General features: G+C 43.2%; 2 protein-coding genes across 3 annotated transcripts; one reads left to right on the top strand and one right to left on the bottom strand.

Annotated features, from left to right (window-relative positions):
• Positions 1-426: 426 nt before the first annotated feature.
• SMIM27 (small integral membrane protein 27) lies at positions 427-1,115 on the bottom strand. The gene is made up of 2 exons (XM_056117132.1): positions 975-1,115; positions 427-634 (listed from the first exon to the last, which is right to left on the bottom strand). The coding sequence occupies exons 1-2, from the start codon at positions 1,017-1,019 to the stop codon at positions 512-514; spliced, it is 168 nt and encodes a 55-aa protein (XP_055973107.1). The 5' UTR covers positions 1,020-1,115; the 3' UTR covers positions 427-511.
• TOPORS (TOP1 binding arginine/serine rich protein, E3 ubiquitin ligase) lies at positions 846-12,429 on the top strand. 2 transcript variants are annotated; one of them, XM_056117131.1, is made up of 3 exons: positions 846-1,020; positions 2,702-2,896; positions 9,191-12,429. In XM_056117131.1, exons 1-3 carry the CDS (start codon positions 1,018-1,020, stop codon positions 12,119-12,121), a joined length of 3,129 nt encoding a protein of 1,042 aa, XP_055973106.1. In that variant the 5' UTR covers positions 846-1,017; the 3' UTR covers positions 12,122-12,429. The 2 variants fall into 2 exon arrangements, with proteins under 2 accessions (XP_055973106.1, XP_055973105.1); XM_056117130.1 differs by lacking the exon at positions 846-1,020 and adding an exon at positions 1,551-1,632.
• Positions 12,430-21,330: the final 8,901 nt, after the last annotated feature.

The following is a 21,330-nucleotide window of genomic DNA, read 5'->3' as shown; positions in this document are numbered from 1 at the left end:
TTTTTCTTCCCAAACATTGTACATTTGGGGCTCTTTGATTTAGGAATAAACTGGACACACTAATAAGATGGAATGAATAATTACAGCTACATTTTCTGACCTATCTTGATTTGAAAACTGGATGTCAAAAAGGTGTTGCATAAGATTCTAACTTACACGCAAAATACACTAGTCTGATGTGAAGATAAGCAACAGAATGTATTTTACAATAAACAAAAACGAATTCCACCTATTCTTGAGTTTTTCTGTGGCATTTCAAGAAGAACCCTAGGTTGAAAACCCTGTCACCCCATCTAAAATCTCCAAAACCCGAGAGCTGTCAAATCGACCTTGCTTTGAGAGAATAATGAATGAGAAGTCTGTACTTATTGGGGACAGAAAATTTAGTCATTTCCAAGGATTACATACAGAAATTCGTATTTTTCAGATTTTTACTTTTACATCTTAATAGATGATCGGTTTGAAGTAAAAAAATAATAATAATAACGGTGTACGGTGAAATGCAGAGTAATCACAAATCTTCACTCATGCCGAAGCTTCCGTCCGGGTAATCTTTCCTTAGCTGCCGGCGGGCGGCCACCGTTGATGCATAGATGACACATGCCCAGGAGAGGAGCACAATCGCGAGGAGCAACTAGAACAAGGGCGGGGGGGGTGGAGGAGGGGGAAGAGGACCAGCCAAATTAATGTAACGTGAGGAGTGCCTCCCCAGCCCCATCACGTTGCGATGACGTTGCTAAGGGATTCTACGGCCAAACTCGAATAAATGGGGTTCCGGCGACGCGAACACCCGGCCGCCCTTACGTAAGAAGCGGAAGAGCGTGTCCTCAGGAAGAGGAGGAGTCGAGGTGAGAGAGAAACGCTTAATTCGGGAATGGATTTGGGAGTCTAGGGACGCTGAAGGAATAGGGGTCCTTCTGCCTCAGGGCCTGAGAAGATCGGCACCGTGGAGCCCCGCCGGACCCGCGACCTACCACGGAATAAATCCAGTCGAGAGTGCGGCGGCTTACGGGCCTCATGGTAAGGCAGCGGCTGCGGGGCGCGGGAACGGGCGGAAGCGTCAGGGCCTAAGATAACCTCCCGGGCGGTGGCTGCGGAATGGCAGCGGCCATCTTTCGGTCGGGCACGAGCGCCCCGCCCCCTCGCTTCGCAGAGCGTTTCCTTTCGGCGAGGCCGGCCTCTTCCGCCCGGACTTGGGGCGGGATCACGTGACGCGGCCGGCCTTGCCCGCCTTTCTGGAAGGGAGGGGTTAAAGGTCCGCGAGGAAAGAAATGAAAAAAAAAATTTTTTTTTTTATGGCCCGAAGAGACGGGCGTGCTTGGTCAGCCACTTTTCATTATTATTAATATTTTAAGGCGCATAGCGTTTTGGGCGCAGGATAATTAATACTGCCGAGTGCATTTCAGAGTTGATTTGAAAAAAAAAGGGCAGCATCCGCCGGGTACCTGGAACGCCCGCTTCCAAACGCTGGAAGAATGAACTGTCCCCACCCGTCGCCCCCGCAGTCTGCGCCCACACCGACGCCCGACTAATTTTTCTCTGACGTGGTCAAGCAAAGGTGGTAGCGCACTTTTGCCGCGCGAGTACGAGTCGATGTTGAGCCCTCCGAGGATGTCATGGCTTGTGGAACAGGTAGTGCTAGGGAGAAGAGTAGTACGTGGCGCGGCCGGGTCTGGCTGCGAGCGTTTCGGGGGTGGCGGTGGGGGGCGGGGGCATGCACATAGCCGGAGTTAAAGGCTGGGGGCCGCGCTCCGGCCCGTGGGCGCTCGCAGCGACTTCCGCTGTGGAACGTTTGGGGCGCTTTGCTCGGCTCCTGGAGGGGCCGAGGGAGCGGGGCGGGGGGTGGGGGCGCTGTGTAGGCCCCAATCGTCGCGCTTGAGCCGTCACCTCCCGAGACGGTCGAGAGCCGGCTTTCAACCCGGCGTTCGTCCGGTCAGGAAGCGGGGAGAAGTCGATCTTGGGGAGAAGAGGTCTTGGGTGGGGAGGGAAGGTTCGGGAACCCTTCAGCCCTGCGTCTGAAGGTAATGATAATCCGTTTAATCCGAGTGGAGCCGATGTCTCGTCACCTAGGTGACGGGTGGGGCGCGTTTGGGATTCCCTGCGAATCCGCTTAAGCGGGGCCCCGAGCGAGCGTCGCTCGCACAAACGGTTCCTGTTCCCGTCGGCTAGAGAGAGAGAGGAGAGAGAGAGAGGAGAGAGAGAGAGAGAGAGAGAGAGAGAGAGAGAGAGAGAGAGAGAGAGAGAGAGAGAGAGAGAGAGAGAGAGAGAGAGAGAGAGAGAGAGAGAGAGAGAGACACGCTTGTGTAACCCTTCGCAGGGGGGTTGGCGAGGTAGACAGGGAGCAGAGGGAGCAGAGGCGCGTCCGTCAGTCACAGTGACCGACCGTCGGGCTCAGCAGACGCCACATCGTGGTGGGATGGCGGGGTGTGGGGGCGTTTGGAACCCCGAGCGTTTTAGCTTGAAGAAAGGTGGGCTGGAGCGCGGCCGGGGCCGGCGGGGAGGGTCGCGGCGCCGTTTCTGGGCGCCGCAGGGCGGTGGGGGAGGGGAGGGGCGCCGGGGCCGCGGCCGGGAGCGGAGCGCGCATGCGCCCAGCCCGGCGGGCGGCCGCTGTGTTTTGAGGCGCCGGGGCGCGCAGGGGCTCCGGTCGGGCCGGGGCCGCCTCCCGCCGGCCGCGATTGGTGACGAGCGCTTTACGTCACAGGGTTCGCCGCAGCCGCCGGGGTCTCCGCTGTCTCGCGAGGAGGGTGAAGCGCCCCGGCCCGCGCCCGCTCCCGAGGGCCGGCGGAGAAGTCGCCGGGTGCGTCTCCGCGGATCCTGCCGTCACCGACCCAGCCTATTGGGCCGCCGGGAGCTCGCCGCCAGCACCCCGACCGGGCCGGAGCCGGGCTCCACCGAGGTGAGTCGTGACGAACAATGGGGACACGGGGGGGGGGGGCCTGAGGAGGGGGACACCCCTGGGAGAGTTGGGGTCGGACCGGGCAGCGGTGGCGGGAGGCGTGTTAATGTAGCATCACTCCCCCCCACCCCGGGGTGCCAGCCTGGCGGTGGGCGGCAGGGGGCTTGGCACAGGAACCGCCCCCTAACGCGACACCACGGTCCGGATCCAGGGGGTAGAGGTGCCACCTCAGCTTGGGCCCCCTAACGCCCGAGCCCGTCTGTAAAGTGGGGATAACGGCAGTTAAGGGTGCCGCACGTGGGGCTTGTCCAGATTCTGGCCCTTGGCCCGTTGCGACCCGAGGAGGTCGTGGTGGTGGTGTCGGAGTTGACCGCCTTTGAGAGCATGTTTTTGGCGGGGGCTGTCCCCGGCCCGTCGCCATCGGGTCAGTGTGGTTTCTCTGCTGACTGCTGATTCCTAGAAAGGGGGGGGGGGGTGGGAGCGAGGGGAGGGGAAAGTACTGTGCTTAAGTGAAGAGGAGGGAAAAGTAGAACTTTGGTAGGTTTTTCGAGGTGACGAGAAAGAGAAATCCAAGGTCCAGGTTCGTCGGGGTGAGCTTTGAAGTTCCTGGTGTGGTTTGTAGTCAGTGAAGTGTAGAGGAAGCCGGAATACAGAATACAAGTGCTGGAATGAGCAGCTTTGGAGGGAAATGCTCACTCCTGGCCTTGCTCTCAGGCATCACTCTTGGAAGGATAGGGGGACCATATATGGTGCCAAGGAACGAACCCAGGCCTCATCCTTGCAAGGCAAGCACCCTGCCTGCTGTTCTGTCGCTCCAGCTTTAGAATTGCATTTTATAAGATCTGATCAATAGTTTCTGTAACTTCCATATGACATTTCAGAGTACAGGAATCATGCTCTAGCGGGCCCAGTAACGTCTCCATGGGAGACTTTGTTGTTACTGTGTCTGGCATATCGAATACTCTCGGTAGCTTGCCGGGCTCTCCGAGAGGGGCGGAGGAATCGAACTCAGGTCGGCCATGTTGGCCGCATGTAAGGCGAACGCCCTACCCGCTGTGCTATCGCTATCCCGATGTGCTGTGCTATCCCGATGGCTGGAGCTATAGCACAGTGGGTGGGGCGTTCGCCTTACACGCGGCCAACATGGCCGACCCGAGTTCGATTCCTCCGCCCCTCTCGGAGACCCTGGCAAGCTACGGAGAGTATTCGATATGCCAGACACAGTAATAACAAAGTCTCCCATGGAGACGTTACTGGGCCCGCTCGAGCAAATCGACGATCAACGGGAGGGCCTTTCCATAGAAGAAAGTCTGTGAAAATTGTATCTCATTGTGGAGCCCCTGTATAAGAGATTATTAACAAGTTATTAGAGTTTGAGACTAATGTGTGTGTTTGTGTGGTTTCTTTTAAATCAAGATCAGTTGTCTTCTACCTTACACCCCATCAAATGTGATATGCTGCTTTTGGTATTTCAGTGGCATAAAGTATGAAGGGTTATGTGGCCGCATTTGCAGCCACGCACTCCTGGAATTCTAAAATTTTAAGTAGGATGATAGAGCTGGAGTTAAATTTTTAACTGGTTGGTGGTTTTGGGGTCCAGAGGCATCTCTGCAGTGTGTGCTCTCTTCACAGAATCATTTGTGAATGTCTGGCTCTTAGAGGCAGTTAATGGGCATGACTGCCTGGAACCCAGAAGCACAGGGAAAGGAGAGGAGGAGCACATTCCTGATTCCACGACACAAGTTTTTAATCCTTGTTGAAAGCCTTATTTGAAAATTTGGGTAAGGGGTGGCTTAGATTGATCAATTTATTCCGAAGATCTTATTATTGAGAGTGTTAAGGAAATGGTACCAAAAGAAAGGGTTTGTCTCCCTTATGTGAAAATGACATTGCAGTCCTAATTACTACAAAGCTAAGAATCCTTTATCACAAGCTTCTTCTAGAACAAGCACTCAAGCACTGCCTTGGTAGATTTTTGTATTTAAACCTAGAACCTCTCCTACAAATTTTTTTTTTTTTGCTTTGCTTTTTGGGTCACACCCGACGGTGCACAGGGGTTACTCCTCGCTCTACGCTCAGGAATTACCCCTGGCAGTGCTCAGGGGACCACATGGGATGCTGGGAATCCAACCCGGTCAGCCACATGCAAGGCAAACGCCCCACCCACTGTGCTACTGCTCCAGCCCTCTCCTACAAATCTTAAATCTGTCTCCTAGCTAGTTGTTTCTGTTTTAGGACTTCATTTTATTTTCAAAAACTGCTTTGTTGATACGTAATTTACATTCCGTTCATATAGTTTGTTAAAGCTTGTTTGATAATTTTTAGGTTATTAAACCATAATCTAATAACACATTTTCGTAGTCCTAGGAAAAAGTCTCAGAATCCTGGGATAGGAGAGTTAGTGCCAGAGGTAAGGTACCAGTGCTAGGAGGGATCTCTGTACATAGAGCCTGGAGTAAGCCTTCAGCCGTACTCTGGTGACCTAAAAACAAAAATGGCAAAAAATGCAAGCAAACAATCCCTTTCTCTTCCTACCAAGCAGCCACCAATCTAATTTTCATGTATAGATTTGCCTGTTTGGGACATTCCCTATAAAATGGCATCATGGATGGGTGTGAAATTGTAGTTGGTGTAGAATTGGGGAGTTCTGCTTTATTTGCATCTCAGCAATTGTTTTAATTTTAGTAATGATTTTAAAGCAGTAAATCTCATTTTCTGATTACTTTCCATTCACTTCATTGGTTAATGTTTCTATTTTGGTTTGGGAGCAGGGAGTTGGGTTACACATGGTGATATGCAAAGCTTAGTCCAGGGTCTACGCTCAGGGATCACTCTTGGCAGTGTTGGGGATCATATGTTGTGTGAGGGATAGAACCCAGGTCTGCTGAGTATAGCAGGTGACCCTGGTCTATCTCTCTGGCTCCTGGATAATGTTTCTGATTGCCAGTTTGCAGTTAAAGGAGGGAGACACACACACACGATTCTGCATTCAAGGATCACTCTTGTTTTCTTTTTCTTTCTTTTTTTTTTTTTTGGCACATTTTAACTTTATTTATTTATTTTTTATTAGTGAAACAGTATGAGGTACAGTCGTAGACTTAAACTTTTGTGCTTGGATTTCAATTATACAATGATTAAGTACCCATCCCTCCACCAGTGAGGTTTGACATTCTTTCTTTTTTTTTTAGACTTACAGATTTTTGTGCTTGGGTTTCAGTTATACAGTGATCTAGTACCCATCCCTTCACTAGTGCCCATTCTCCACCACCACTAATCCCAGTATCCCTCCCACCCCCCCATCCCTCTATCCCACCCTGCCTCTGTGGCAGAGCACTCTCAGGAATCACTCTTGACAGGACTGGGAGGATCATATGGGGTGCCGGAGATCAAATCAAGTTTGGCCACCCTACCCACAGTACTCTGTACTATCACTCTGGTCCCAGTTAAAGATCTTGCATAGGAATTAATACAAAGTATAACTGTAGTTTATTGTTGTTGCTGTTTTTATACCTATTTTAAATGATGGTGCATTCTTTGGGGAGGCATGGTTATGATCAGGGCTTCTGGTTCTGTATTTGAGTCACTTGTGGCAATGTTGGAAGACCTCATGCCATGGTGGCTGATGAGTCTGGTGAGCCGCATGCAGGACAAGTGCTTTATTCCCTGTAGAGTCTCTGCACCCCTGTCTCAGTTTTTGAGTGATAAGTTATCCAAGTAGTTAATAGGCATTAAAAAAAAAAGGAAAGAAAAGACAAAATTTCTTCAAAAATGCTATTCATTTGAGATTTTGTTTCGTTTGAATCCCTAGGTATCTAATAATATTCCTTAATTCATCTAGGTTGTGATTCTTACATGATCTGGAAATATTTGATAAATCCTAAGTGTTTTATTTTTAAAATTTTGGGCCACACCCAGCAGTGCTTGCTCCTGATGCTGTACTCAAGGATCACTCCTGAAGGGACTTGGGACCATATGGGTGCTGGGGATTGAACCTGGGTTGGATATGTACAAGGCAAGTACCTTGCACTCTTGCCCCTAAAATTCCACATTTTAAAGAAATGAAAATAAAACCTGTTATGGGGAAAGGGAGAATATTGGCTTGAAATCCAAGGGGTTTTTTTTCCCCCTCTTTTCTAATCTTACTAGAGGGGCAAACTAAAACGAGTCTGTAGAGTTCATATGGATTTCTTCAGTTTACAGAATTAATTCAGGCAAAACCTGTTCTGATAACCTTTCCAGTTTCTTTCTACTTTTCATTCCTTCTCCTAATGCAGCATTCTGGTCAGGGCAGTGGGTAGTGTTGGGAATCAAATCCAAGGCCTAACACAAGCAAGTCAAGGGCTCTACTGCTGAACCACATTCCTGGCACAGTTTAAAGATTTTTATTTTTAGAGCTCCTCCTCCTCCCATGAGTGGCAAATAGAAATACTAGAATTGGTAGTGGGAGAATACTGGGGAATTTACGTAATAATAAAGTTTCAGAGCTTAAATAAAACCCTTAGGATTATATATTTATAATTTATACTACATTTAAAACACTTATATTTTCTTTTCCAGTTTAGAAAATAGATGCCTTAAATAAGCTTAATTAGAAGTCTGTGATGAAATATTTATATTTCTCAGTTTTGGGGGGGAAGAATTTTGCTTTTGTTAATTTTTTAAAGCCAAAGAACCTACTGAAAAGTATTATTTGACAAACTTGACAGAGATGGTGAAGAAAGATGAATAGTAGGTTAAGGAAAATCTTAACATTTGGTATATAGAAAACGATTAGTACGAAGTGCTGCAGAAGGGATTTATAAATTAACAGTTAAAATTAAATTCATACTTGATTTCAGTTGTACAGTTTCATTTTTTTAAGGTATACGTCCATATAAACAAACCAGCGTATGTATGTTTAAAGAAAAGATTCTAGTGTGCCTTGTGGTAAAATCTTATAAAGGAAATGGACTGAACGCATGATTTAAAGATACTGTAAAGCTAACTTTGGATTAAATGTTTTTAAGTCATTCTTGGATACCAAAAGGAATTCATGAATATAATAGTAAAATAACAGTAGTAACTAACACTTACTCAGCAGTAATAGGCCAGGCATTACCCTTGAGTTGACATTTATTATTTCATTTAGTCTTTACTAAAAGATCCTTTATGTGAAAGAATTTCCACCTAGGGGCTGGAGCGAGAGTTTGGCAAGTAGGGCGTTTGCCTTGCACACAGCTGACCTGGGTTCAATTTCGGGCATCCCATGTGGTCCCCTTTCCACTGCTAGGAGTAATTCCTGAGTGCAGAGAAAGGAGTAACCCCTGTGTCTCTCCAGGTATGCCCCCCAAAAAAACAACCTTCAACCAAAACTTTAGGATTATTTCAAACTGATAAATTTGGTATGTATGTTATTTGATATAGCTAGTTTACGTAACATATATAGTTTTATGTAATATATAGTTTTACGTAATATATAATATGTAAAAATATAGTATAAATATCTAAAACTATATAGGAAAAGCTACCAATTGAGAACTTTTTGTCTTCTAGAGAGGGATAGTAAGGGACAAGATTAGGAGACCATTAGAAAAATCTGGCATAACCATGAAAAAGTAGTTGTTAAATCTAAGTATGAGTATATGGATACTTGGTATAATTTCCTTTGTACTTTTTGTGTGCTTCCAGTATTTAACTATTAGACTATTTTTAAGAGAAATTAAGCTTTTTTAAGAAGAAAATAGGATATTGTTTTGTTTTTTTGGTTTTTTTTTTTTTTTTTTTGCTTTTTGGGTCACACCTGACAATGCACAGGGGTTACTCCTGGCTCTGCGCTCAGGAGTCACCCCTGGCGGTGCTCAGGGGACCATATGGGATGCTGGGAATCGAACCCGGGTTGGCCGCATGCAAGGCAAATGCCTTACCTGCTGTGCTATTGCTCCAGCCCCTTGTTAAATGTTTTTATAATAAGAATAGAGCTTTTTATTCACGACAGAATTCTTTACAGTAAGATAGAGATTACTGTTAATCAGCCACCTTTATAAGGGCTTTTTACGTTTTTCACAAATCACTGTTTAACCATGAAATTGAAATAGCAACAGACCCACAGTCACACTCTCAGTGTGGAACCTGAATTTAATTCCAGGAAATCTTGACTTCCAAGTTTGTCCTTTTAAGTGATATATTATTATGCTGCAGTTTTTATGTTACTGCTGTCTAGCAATTTTTATCGAAGTATGTTTTTAGTCTTTATTTGCCATCTGTTCAAATTAATTTATCAGGTTACTAATGTATTTTTCTTTTCACCTTTTACAGATAATGGCATCGGCTACCAAGGAATTTAAAATGGATAGCTTTTCACCTAAAGCTGGTACTAGCAAATTGCAACAGACAGTACCAGCTGATGCATCTCCTGATTCGAAGTGTCCTATATGTTTGGATAGATTTGATAATGTGTCTTACTTAGACCGCTGCTTACATAAGTTCTGTTTTCGCTGTGTACAGGAGTGGTCAAAAAACAAAGCTGAATGTCCACTATGTAAACAACCTTTTGACTCTATTTTCCATTCTGTGCGGGCAGAAGATGACTTCAAGGAATATGTCCTAAGGCCTTCATATAATGGATCTTTTGCTACCCCTGATGTTCGAAGGTTCCGCTATCGCACAACTATGACAAGGGAACGGGAACGGGAACGGGAACGAAGTAATTCTGTTTATTCACCTAGTAGTACTGTGAATAGAAGAACAACTACTCCACCAGATAGTGGAGTGGTATTTGAAGGGTTAAGCATTTCAGCAGGACTTAGAAATAATGACCTTATAAGACAGGCTTCACTAAGGAGACCAACCACAGTTGCAGATGAACGATCTTTGCGGAAAATACAAGAGCAGGATATTATAAATTTCAGGCGAACTCTCTATCGGGCTGGTGCTCGTGTTAGAAATATTGAAGATGGTGGCCGCTACAGGGATATTTCTGCTGAATTTTTTCGTAGAAATCCAGCTTGTCTTCATAGATTAGTTCCCTGGTTAAAACGAGAACTTACAGTTCTTTTTGGAGCTCATGGTTCTTTAGTGAATATTGTACAGCACATCATCATGAGTAATGTTACTCGCTATGACTTAGAGAGTCAGGCATTTGTATCTGATTTAAGACCATTTTTACTTAATCGGACCGAACATTTTATACATGAATTTATCAGTTTTGCTCGATCTCCTTTTAACATGGCAGCCTTTGACCAGCATGCTAATTATGATTGCCCTGCCCCTTCATATGAAGAAGGTAGTCATTCTGATTCTTCAGTCATAACAATTTCTCCAGACGAAGCTGAGCCCCAAGAGCTGGATATTAATATAGCCACTGTTAGTCAAGCACCATGGGATGATGAAACTCCAGGACCATCTTACTCAAGCTCTGAACAGGTACATGCTGCTATATCTTCCCTTTTAAATTCTTCTGACAGTTCAGATGATGAACTTGTATCGGCAAGGGCCACATCTCAGATACAAGGAGTACAAACCAACGAGGACCTAAATAATGACAGTGATTCTTCCTCAGATAATTGTGTCATTGTTGGGTTTGTTAAACCACTAGCTGAGAGAACCCCAGAACTTGTTGAACTATCTTCTGATTCTGAGGAGTTAGGCTCTTACGAGAAAATGGAGACAGCGAAGACACAAGAACAAGAGCAGTCTTACAGTTCGGGCGATAGTGATGTTAGTAGATGTTCAACTCCACGCTCTGTCCTTGGAAAGGATGAGCAAATAAATAAAGGCCACTGTGATTCTGTTACAAGAATCAGATCAAAGAATGAGGAAAAACGATCTACATCACTGTCATCTCCCAGAGACCTGAGCTTATCTATCAGAGGAGACAGGGTATATTCTCCTTATAACCATAGACACCGGAGGAGGGGACGATCAAGAAGTTCAGATTCACGTTCACAGAGTAGAAGTGATCAGAAGAATCATAGGAAGCATCATGAGAAGAAAAGAATGAAAAGCAAACGATCCAGAAGCAGAGATAGTAGCCGACCTAGAAGTAGAAGAGACAAAAAGAGATCACGAACTAGAGAGAGCAGTTGGTCCAGAAGAAGCCAAACTTTGTCTTTAAGTAGTGAAAGCACAAGCAGATCCAGGTCTCGCAGCAGTGATCATGGTAAAAGAAGATCACGAAGCAGAAATAGAGATCGTTATTACTTAAGAAATAATTTTGGAAGCAGATATAAGTGGGAGTATACCTACTATAGTAGAAATAAGGACAGAGATGGTTATGAATCATCTTACAGGAGGAGGACACTATCCAGAGCTCATTATTCTAGACAATCTTCAAGTCCAGAATTTAGAATTCAGTCTTTTTCTGAAAGAACAAATGCTCGAAAAAAAAATAATCACAGTGAAAGGAAATATTATTACTATGAAAGACACAGATCAAGGAGCTTATCTAGTAGTAGATCAAAGACTGCATCTACAGGACCTGACCGGGTAAGAAATGAAAAACCTGGAGGGAAACGAAAATATAAAACACGTCATTTGGAGGGTACTAGTGAAGTAGCTCAGACATCTCGAGACTTTGCCTCTAAAGTTAAGGAGAGTCATTACCAAAAGTCTTCATCAAAATTGGATGGAAACTACAAAAATGAGAGTGACAGCTTTTCAGACAGCCGATCATCAGACAGAGAAACAAAACAAAAGAGGAAGAAAAGGAGAACCCGGAGTCTAAGTGTAGAGATAGTCTATGAAGGAAAAGCCACCGATACAACTAGACATCATAAAAAGAAAAAGAAGAAACACAAGAGGAAGCATAAGAAACATCATGGGGATAATGCTTCACGTTCTCCAGTTGTCATCACTATTGATAGTGATAGTGATAAGGATTCTGAAGTAAAGGAGAATACAGAATGTAACAATAGTGGTCCTCAAGACCCTCTACAGACTGAGTTTTTGGCACCATCCTTGCAGCCAGTTGAAACTAAAGATGTAGTTACAATAGACGATGAATTTGGTGTTCTGGACAGGGAGTGTGACATTACTTCACTCGATACTAACAGAACTGTAAATAGTACTCCACCACAGATAACTTCAGTTGAACAAACTCTTGATGTTAGAGAAGAAAGCACCTTTACCTCTGATTTGGAGAACCAGCCGAGTAATATGTCTATTCAAACTGAGCCATCATTACAATTGCCATCTCCACGGACATCATTAATGCCAGTGTCTCTTGGTGGAGACTGTGATTTGTCTTAAATTTGCCAAAGCATCTCATTAATATTTCTGAAAGGAACAATGTCATTAACTTAAGTCAGTCTACTTAAAGAGGACTGACTTGCAGTGAAAACTCTTTTCCCCTTTAAAATATTTTGTGTTTCTTTGTGTTAAAACTTTGTAAAAATCATTATTTGTTCAAAAAGTATGTATGTTCCGCCTCAGAGATAAGCACTTTTAAGTGGAGAAAATGATACTGCTAGTGGTTTATTTAAAACTTGGAATCCTTTTTAAGTAAAAAATTGTAAAGTTTAGAAGTTATTTCATAAAGCCATATGGTATTGACATATTTTTAAAGTAGTCAGTGGTATTTTTGGATTTTTTTTTTTTGCAAGTTATTCTGGAAATGTGCTATAAGCTAGGAGAATCCCTTTGAACAGGCTTTATTTTTCTTGAAATTTTGTATTATTCAAAACCATTACTTAAGGTTAAATTCAGGCATTTTAATCTGCAGTGTATCTTAACATTTGCCAAAAAATTTTTAATATTTCCTTTATATACTTGTTTATCTGGACTTCCAGTAAAACAAATGTGTATTCAGCAAAAGGGAAAATAAAACTATAACACCTTAAAACCAAGAACCTAGAAATTCCTATGCAGTATTTTTTAAAAATCAGATTATTCTAGTAGAGTTATAATCTTGAAAAGAGTTAATGATAAAGTGCCATAAAGATGGTCCCTTTTCAGGTGATTTGCATTAACTGGTCAGTTCACATATAATTTTAATGAGTATAGTCAATCTAATTATGAGAAGCGCGTTCTATAACAAAATGCACTTACATAGCATTTGACTTACGAAAAACAAAAAAAGACATTTGCCAGTCTTTTTATATTGGTAGTCCTTCACCGGTGTCTGTGTTTTTATTTTAGATTCAGAGATGACAAAATGGTTCTGATAAATTATCTTAATGTGGGATTTCCAGTGAACATCCAAATTTAGCCCTCAATCTGCTTAAAATGGATGGATAAATTTACTGGATTGGATAAATAGTTGCTATAGATTTTTAAAACCTAAGACCTTTGTGCTTTGAGGGAGCTACCTGTTACCATTTTGGTTTAATATTGTTTTGTTTTGGGGCTGGAGCAATAGAACAGCGGATAGGGCATTTGCCTTGCATGCGGCTGACCCGGGTTCGATTCCCAGAATTCCATATGGTTCCCTGAGCACCGCCAGGGGTAATTCCTGAGTACAGAGCCAGGAGAATCCCCTGTGCATCGCCAGATGTGACCCAAAAAGAAAAAAATCAAAACAACAACAACAAACATTAAAAAATATATTGTTTTGTTTTCTTACTTGTTTGTCTGAATTTAGTGTCTCTTGAGACATTTTGTTTTACCTCAGGCTTTTTGTGTTTTTTTTTAACCTTTATGATTTGGAAATGAAATACAGTCAACCCTTTTCACTTGCTCTTCTACCATAGGTCAGTGGGAAAACTTATTAATACTTTTACTTCATAGTTTGGCCTCCTCTGAGAAGTACTCCTGTGTGGTGTTTATAAAGGAGCGAGCTGGCACTTACACTTTGCTATCTTCTGTAGTTAGGATTTGGACATCTTGAATAAGTATTATCTCATTGAACTTGGAAAGAATTTTAGATGGTGGTTGGGTGCAGTTCCCGCATAGAACATTTCACTATCTCCAGTGTTCAAATGGTCGAGGGAATGAGTAGAGGTGTTCCTTGTCACAAATGGGATTTCATCAGGATCCAGAAAATGGTTTCATTTCTAACATTAAGTTTCTTAGGCTTTTGTATGATTGAGAGGTTAACTGATAAAATTACTGATAATGTAGCTGTCACCAAAGCAGAATTTGTATATACATGTATAGTAATTTAGGAAAGCAAGGTGGAAGTGAAATCGTAACTTGTGTACATAGCCTTCACTCGAGTGGTTCAAAAAGGTTAACTGATGAAATTACTGATAACGTAGCTGTCACCAAAGCAGAATTTGTATATATGAAAGCACAGTAGAAGTGAAATCATTACCTTCATTCAGAGGTTCAGAAAAAAGCAAATTGTGGGAAAATGTTTAAAAGTTGGTTAATCAGTAAAATTGGGATTCTTTTTGTACTATTGTAAATATTTTTGTATGTTCAAAATAATTTTAAAATGTTGAAATTACCTCTTTAGACCTCTCAGGGTACTTAATATGAAAGCGATGTCAGAGAGTGTTAGCCATAATTACTTGGACCCCTCCAAAACCCCCAAAAAGTCAAACATCCGTTAATTATTAAAGCTACTCTCTCTGGGAGAAGAAATCTAGGTAAGTTGCACCACATTTAAAAGTTTAAGCCTGTAGAAATGAGAATCTTTGAAGATGCAGTTAAGGAAGCCTTGGTCAGTGCTCAGAAGAGGGGGATATAAAACCAACGGAAAGCTGCCCTTTTTTTTTTTTTTAAATACTACTGAGAGGAGTCCCTGACTCAACATGGAAAGTTAGAGTCATCACTGGTATTGCAAAGCTTATTCAACAAGAGAGGTTCTCTATAGAGTGCAGGTAAGTGGATTTGAATAATAGAAGCAGGCAAATTGTACTCTTAAAACAGGAGGAAGTAAAAATGGACAGAGATCTTGTGATTCTGTATAGGTAAATTTGTGAACTAGTTCATGCTCTAAAGCCTCTTCATGATAGAGGAAGCAGTACTAGCTCTGAGAATAAAGAAATCCATGAATAGGATCAGACTTGAGAAAACTATTGGAAAATTCCCTTTGAGAGGGACAAGGAGTGTAGTTTAAGAATTGGTGACATCTTCCACTGCATTGATCACGTTGATTTGGCCTACCTGACCAGGTAGGGAGTTGTCCCTTGCTGCCTCACCCTTCCATATGCTTTCCCAAAGCTGCATGCTTGGTGAAAGGATGGGGTCAAAGGTACATGAGTAGCTGCCTAGAACCTCCAAACAAGCGCTCTAAAACTGTTAAGGCCTCACTTGAAGATGAAATATATATATATATATATATATATATATATATATATATATATATGCTTGCAGGACAGGAAGAAGTGGGGTTTTTTGGTTGTTTTTTTTTTCCAATTGTGTTTGGCATATTGAATATGTCCCGGGTAGCTTGCTGGGCTACAAGTCTCAAAATGGAGACGTTATCGATGAACAGTGGAGGACAGTGCTACAGTTTTTTTTTTTCCAACATTAAGCAGAAACAACAGATTATCAATGTTAATACAAAAGCTGAATATAATGATAAAGCAGAAGTATACATGGACCAAGTAAACATTTAGCTTTGAAGTTTGGAGTAGGAAAATAAGTTGTCAGAGGAATGAGGGAGATAACTGGTGAATTAAAGCATTCTGTCATCTGATGAACAAAAACTGAAATGATCCATTTTATTTGGAGAATGAAGATACCAGAAGATTCACAGTATTTCAAGTTGGTATACTGGGGAGCAAGCTGGAGTGATAGCACAGTGGGTAAGACGTTTGTCTTGCACTCGGCCAAACCCACATTAGATTCCTCCATCCCTCTCCGAGAGTCCGGCAAGCCACTGAGAGTATCCCGCCCGCAAGGCAGCCTGGCAAGTTCCCCATGGCGTATTCAATATACCAAAAACAGTAACAAGTCTCACAATGGAGACGTTACTGGTGCCCGCTCAAGCAAATCTATGAACAATCGGAGGACAGTGCTACAGTAGTGCTAGACTGGGGAGCAAGGATTAAGATCTTCAAAAAGTACTTTAGCATTGGACCAGAGTGTTCATACCGGGTTAAAGCACATTCCTTGTAGACAATCAACCTCTTTGGTCTCTGACCCTCAAGCACCACTGGGTGATCTGGGTAGTCCCCAGCAGTACTTCATCCTGTGCCATCACATTGACCTGCCAGTCAGCCAGACCGAGAACCATCAGTAGGGGTCCCTGGGACACCTGAGCACAACTTGGAAGCCCCCCCATTCAATAAATATGTTTTGGCCTCTGGTCTATTTGTATTCTGCCACAGCTGGCATATGCACAGAGAAGATAGTCAAGACTGATAAATGATAACGTTCTTTAGGTTTTCAGTCAATTCCCAAATTATATACTTGAAAACAAGTGGAATATGTCCCGTTTAAAAATGTACACTAAAACTGGCTATCTCAATGTCACGATGATAGCGTATTTTTTTTCTACTACTCTGCAAGGATATAATGGATATATAAGGAAAACAAGAGGGAAGAAAAATGGAATTCAAATTTGGCAAAACAAGTCAATTTATCCCCGTGGTGGCCACACCTGTTATATTTGGCAGATCCTTAGATGACATACAAGGGGCAGAAAGTAATTCCAGTGATTGAACCAACTAGACTGCCTTTCTTCTCATGACCATCTGCACTTGAAATAGCTCAGAGAATGTCCTAGGCATAGAGATCTTACTTGGGGTTTTATCTGGAAGGAGTCAGGGTTGGGTCTTGTGGTGGAGCCCAGGAATCTCTTGGCTCTGCACTTGGGGATCATTTCTGGCAGTGCTCGGGGTACCGTGAGATGGTGCTGGGATGGAACCGGAGCCCCTTATGTGGAAGGCAATCTGCTCAACCTTTTCTGCTCAAGTATTTGCCCTGCCCCTACTTCATGTTATGGGGAGGTTTAATCTAAAATTGGGAACCTGAAGAGAGCTCAGTGGGCTGAGCATATACTTTGGGTACAGGGAGCCAGGTTTGATCCCTGGCTCTGCACAATCCCCTAAGAACCAATAGGAGTGGCCTCTGAGCACAGTGCTGGGAGTAGACCCTAAAGATTGCCAGCTATGGTCCTCAAACCAATAAATGAATTAATGAAATTCCTATTGGTTCAATCCTGTTCATCTGTATACCCTAGCACTCAGCATAGTCTAGGATCAAATATACTTGAATAGGGGACTGGAATGATAGTGCAGCGGGTAGAGCACTTGCCTTCCATTCAGTCCTGGCACTACCTTATGGTACCCCGAGCATTGATGGAAATGATCCCCAAGCACAATGCCAGGAGTGATCCCTGAGTACTACCACATGAGGCCAACACCGCTGCCCCCTACCCCAAACAGGAAATTTTTTCCCCTTATTTGATTTTTAACTCCTGTCCCAAAGGTGGCACTCTATGCAGCAGGACCTAAGCAGACTTTCCAAGAGGCTAATTTATTTTTAAATTTTTAGGTGTACCTCACTGTTACCTCTGTGTAATCATTAAACCAAAGTGTTTAATCATTAAAGCAAGATGTTGCTCTGGGTGAAGCCACAAATATCTAGTAAGAGTTTTAGACAGAACACAGAACTAGATGGTAGAATCTTGACCCAATTTTATCAATCTCTATGCTTGCTTTCATACCGAGAGCATTATTCTCTGGACTATGTTTAAATCCCTCCCTTGAATTACCCTTCAACATTCTTGCCCTTCTTTCCTCATCCACATAATTTATAGCAAACCTGAAAATGACTAGAGCATAAATATTTTAGGTTTTTTTTATTATGTGCAGTATGTTAGTATTTGGGTTCCCCCCCCCCCCCCCGATACTTTAAAAGTCTGGAAGTAGTTTTGGCTGATTGCATAAAATTAGACGAGGTTCTAGCTGTGACCTGCAATATCTTGTTCATCCATCACCTGGCAGAATCATCTTGAATGAATCCAACTTGTGTATGCTTATATGTTCCCAGAGAAAAACAATAACTGCAGTTTGGTGTCACAAATCACCAGCCTGTATCCTATAACACATTAGTAGCATTTCTGCTGTCATTTTGCTCAATATGTCTGTTTTGTAACATTCCCACTTCAAACCACGGCCTCTTTTCTACCACACACACTTTTCTTGACTGGGCACTTGTCAGTGCCATGGTCCAGCAAACAAATCCCACCTGTTTATCAGGAATAACACCATAGCTTCATAACAGTCACATGGACTTCTTAGCTGATCTTGCCCAGTTTTTCTCTGTCTTCAGTGGACGGTGGTGTTCATCAAAGATGACCTCAGCTAGTAACACTGAGCTCTCAAGATGTTCTGGACCATCTTGTTCTTGCCTTGGCTTTTTTTTTTTTTAATCTACTTTTGGTTTTGAAATCACATCCAGCAGCAGCAATCAGGGTCTACTCCTGGCTCTGTGCTTTGGGAACTATATGTGTGCTGGAGTTAGAATCCAAATCAACTACATGCAAGGCAAAAGCCTTATCTGTCCCATCTTTCTGATACAACTAAACTTGTTTATTTCTTAATCAGGGATCTATGCAAAAGAACAAAAATGTGAAGTTTATTGAAGTCTGGGCTCAGGATTGACACACTGTTTTCTTGACTTTAGTAAGATTATGAAACCAAACAAAATGCATGGGGAGGGGGAAAAACAGACTGCACTGTTGGTGGAAGGAGCTGAAAAATTAAGTTGCTACAAGTGATGTAAACACTGGGGACAGTGAGGAAATATAACATCCTCCACTAAGTGGATAAGGCCTCTTATCCTCAAGGCCTCCCTGCCAAACTTCTCTGTGCAATCAGAACTATCTGGAGGGTTTTTTAAAACACAGATTGCTGTCCACCCCACCACTTTATTGATTCATAGGTCTGCTAGATCAAACTTCTGTTTTTCAAACAAGTTTTCAAATGTTTCTGATGCTGCTGGCTTTCAAATCACGGTTGAGAGGAATTATTCCTCGTGGTGCTTGGAGGACCATATGGGATGCCAGGGATTGAAACTGGGTTGACCGCCTGCAAGACAAACACCCTACTTGCTGTACTATCACTCCAGCCTGAATATTTTCAATTATACTTTTTCTTTGATCTCTTGATTTGGGTTTTGGCTTGGTTCTGGGCCCACACCCAGTGGTGCTGTGCTCCGAAGTCACTCCTGGTGATGCTGGGTCAGCTTTGTGCAGTACAGACACCAAACCTCTGTACTATCTCTCTTAAAATCTTGTCATTCTTAAAGATTCAACAGAGATGGGAAATAATTCAATGTGTAAGTTGTAATGTGGCCACCCAGGTACTATAGGGTTTGATCCTCAGAACCCTATATGGTCCCCTGAGTACAGAGTAGGAGTAAGCTCTGAGCAATGTGAGATATGCCCATCACCAAAAAAGGTAAAGGCCCTCCCGTTGATCATCGATTTGCTCGAGCGGGCCCAGTAACGTCTCCATTGGAGACTTTGTTGTTACTGTGTCTGGCATATCGACTACTCTCGGTAGCTTGCCGGGCTCTCCGAGAGGGGCGGAGGAATCGAACTCGGGTCGGCCATGTTGGCCGCTTGTAAGGCGAACGCCCTACCCGCTGTGCTATCGCTCCAGCCCATCACCAAAAAAAAAAAAAAAAAAAAAAAAATCAGCTGAAACGTGACCTACTCCAGAAAGGTAGTCCCTCACTTCTGTAATAATTTTTTCCAACTTCCATTATTTTTTTCACTTGCTTTCTAAGTATCACTTCACATTTGGAAATTACCTAATTTTTTATTTTTTTTTTAATAGTTTTGGGCCACACACCTGGCTCTGCTTAGGAATCACACCCATCAGTGCTCAGGGGACCATATGGGATGCTAGGGACCGAACCCAGGTCATCTGTATATAAGGCAAGCCCCCTACCCGCTATACTGTCATTCAGTCCCATAATTATTTGTATTTGTATATCTATTTCTGTCTTCTTTTACCAATTCCGAGCTTTTTACTTAGTGAAAGCTCAGAGTCTTTTACTAACTCTGAGCTTATAAGGGGGACTCTTTTTTCTCTTGTATATCCAGCTCTGTATATCCAGTGTTCTTTACAGTATTTGACAAAGAGTGTTTTTGTAAATGTGTTAGATAAGTGAATGCCCAGGAGGGGAGAGAGGGTCTAAAACTGCATTCTTCTCATCATCATTCTGTAACTCTTCTCTTCTTGCCTTGGTCAAATTTTTCTTCTTTGGGCAGGGGGGTGAGGGGGAAATCACACCCAGCAATGCACAGAGATTACTCCTGGCTCTGCACTCAGGAATTACTCCTGGCAGTGCTTGGGGAACCACAGGGGATGCTGGGAATCGAACCTGGGTGCAAGGCAAACACCCTACCTGCTGTACTATAAGTCCAGCCCCCAAACTTTACTTCTAAATCTGCCAAAAAACTTCATTTCTGGAACTTCAGTTCTTTCAGATTCACTACAATATAATTGTTGATGTTTTAAAAATCCATTTTTTTCTTTTTAAAAGTTTTTGGCTTGAGGAACCACATCAGCAGTGCTCAGGGGTTACTCCTGGCTCTGCACTCAGGAATCACTCCTGGTGGTGCTCTGGGGACCACATGGGATATCAAGGATGGGTAAGCCACATGCAAGGCAAGCAGCCCTACTCATTATACTATTGCTCCAGCCCCTAAAAGTTCATTTTCTGCATTGGAGAGAGCACGAGGGGTTAAAATATTTGCCTTGTACACAGCTGAGCCTGGTTTGGTCCCCAGCACCACCTGTGGTCCCCTCAATATTATCCTAGGAGTGATCCGGAGCGCAGACCCAAGAGTAAGCCCTGAGTACACAAGGGTGTTTGCAGCATTCCCTCAAGAAAAAAGAACAAGTGCTTGAAGGCACTAGAGAAAATTCAAAAGGCAAAAACAGTGAATTGAACCATTGAAAAACTAACCTTGTTGAAAGAGAACAGCAAAAAAAAAAAAAGAAAGAGAACAGCATTTACGTGGCTTTTTTTTTCTGGAGATCCTCCGATCCACTCAGAGGTTGAAACACTGGCAGAGAGTCAGAGTTCATGCAGGGACTGAGCTCTGCAGCTATTAGAATGATGTCAAGGAGGGAAATGACAGAAAGGAAACTGAAAGGGGACATGTTAATACGTGCATGCAAACTTCCAACAAGTCCTTAGCTGACCCTGCAGTGAAAACTTGAGTGACACCATGGAGGGAAATGAGAGAAAGGAAACTTGAAAGGGGATGTGGTCATGCGCATTGCTTCCACTTCAGGAAACATATTTGGAAAATGAGTCCCACCTGCTTAGGGACTCAGTTTCCAAATGTGTTTTCAAAGGGAATTAAAGGCCCTGCAGCAGAATAATTAGTAGAGCTAGTAAGTCTGTTTAGCAATTTGCATAATATAAGATCTGGAAACACTTGTATGTCTATGTACACCAGCAACACATTTGAAATTTGATACTGACAAGTACATGCAAATAACTTCAGTGAATTAAAACAATAATTGGTCAGTGTGATATCTCCAAGGACTAGAGCACCACAACTCTGAATTCCATCCAGGGAAACTCAAGTTTCCATCCAGGAG

Source organism: Sorex fumeus, unplaced genomic scaffold, assembly GCF_029834395.1.
Source record: "Sorex fumeus unplaced genomic scaffold, SorFum_2.1 ptg000034l, whole genome shotgun sequence".
Taxonomy (NCBI): domain Eukaryota; kingdom Metazoa; phylum Chordata; class Mammalia; order Eulipotyphla; family Soricidae; genus Sorex; species Sorex fumeus.
The sequence above is the reverse complement of the archived record's forward strand: the minus strand, read 5'-3'. Positions and strand labels throughout refer to the sequence as shown.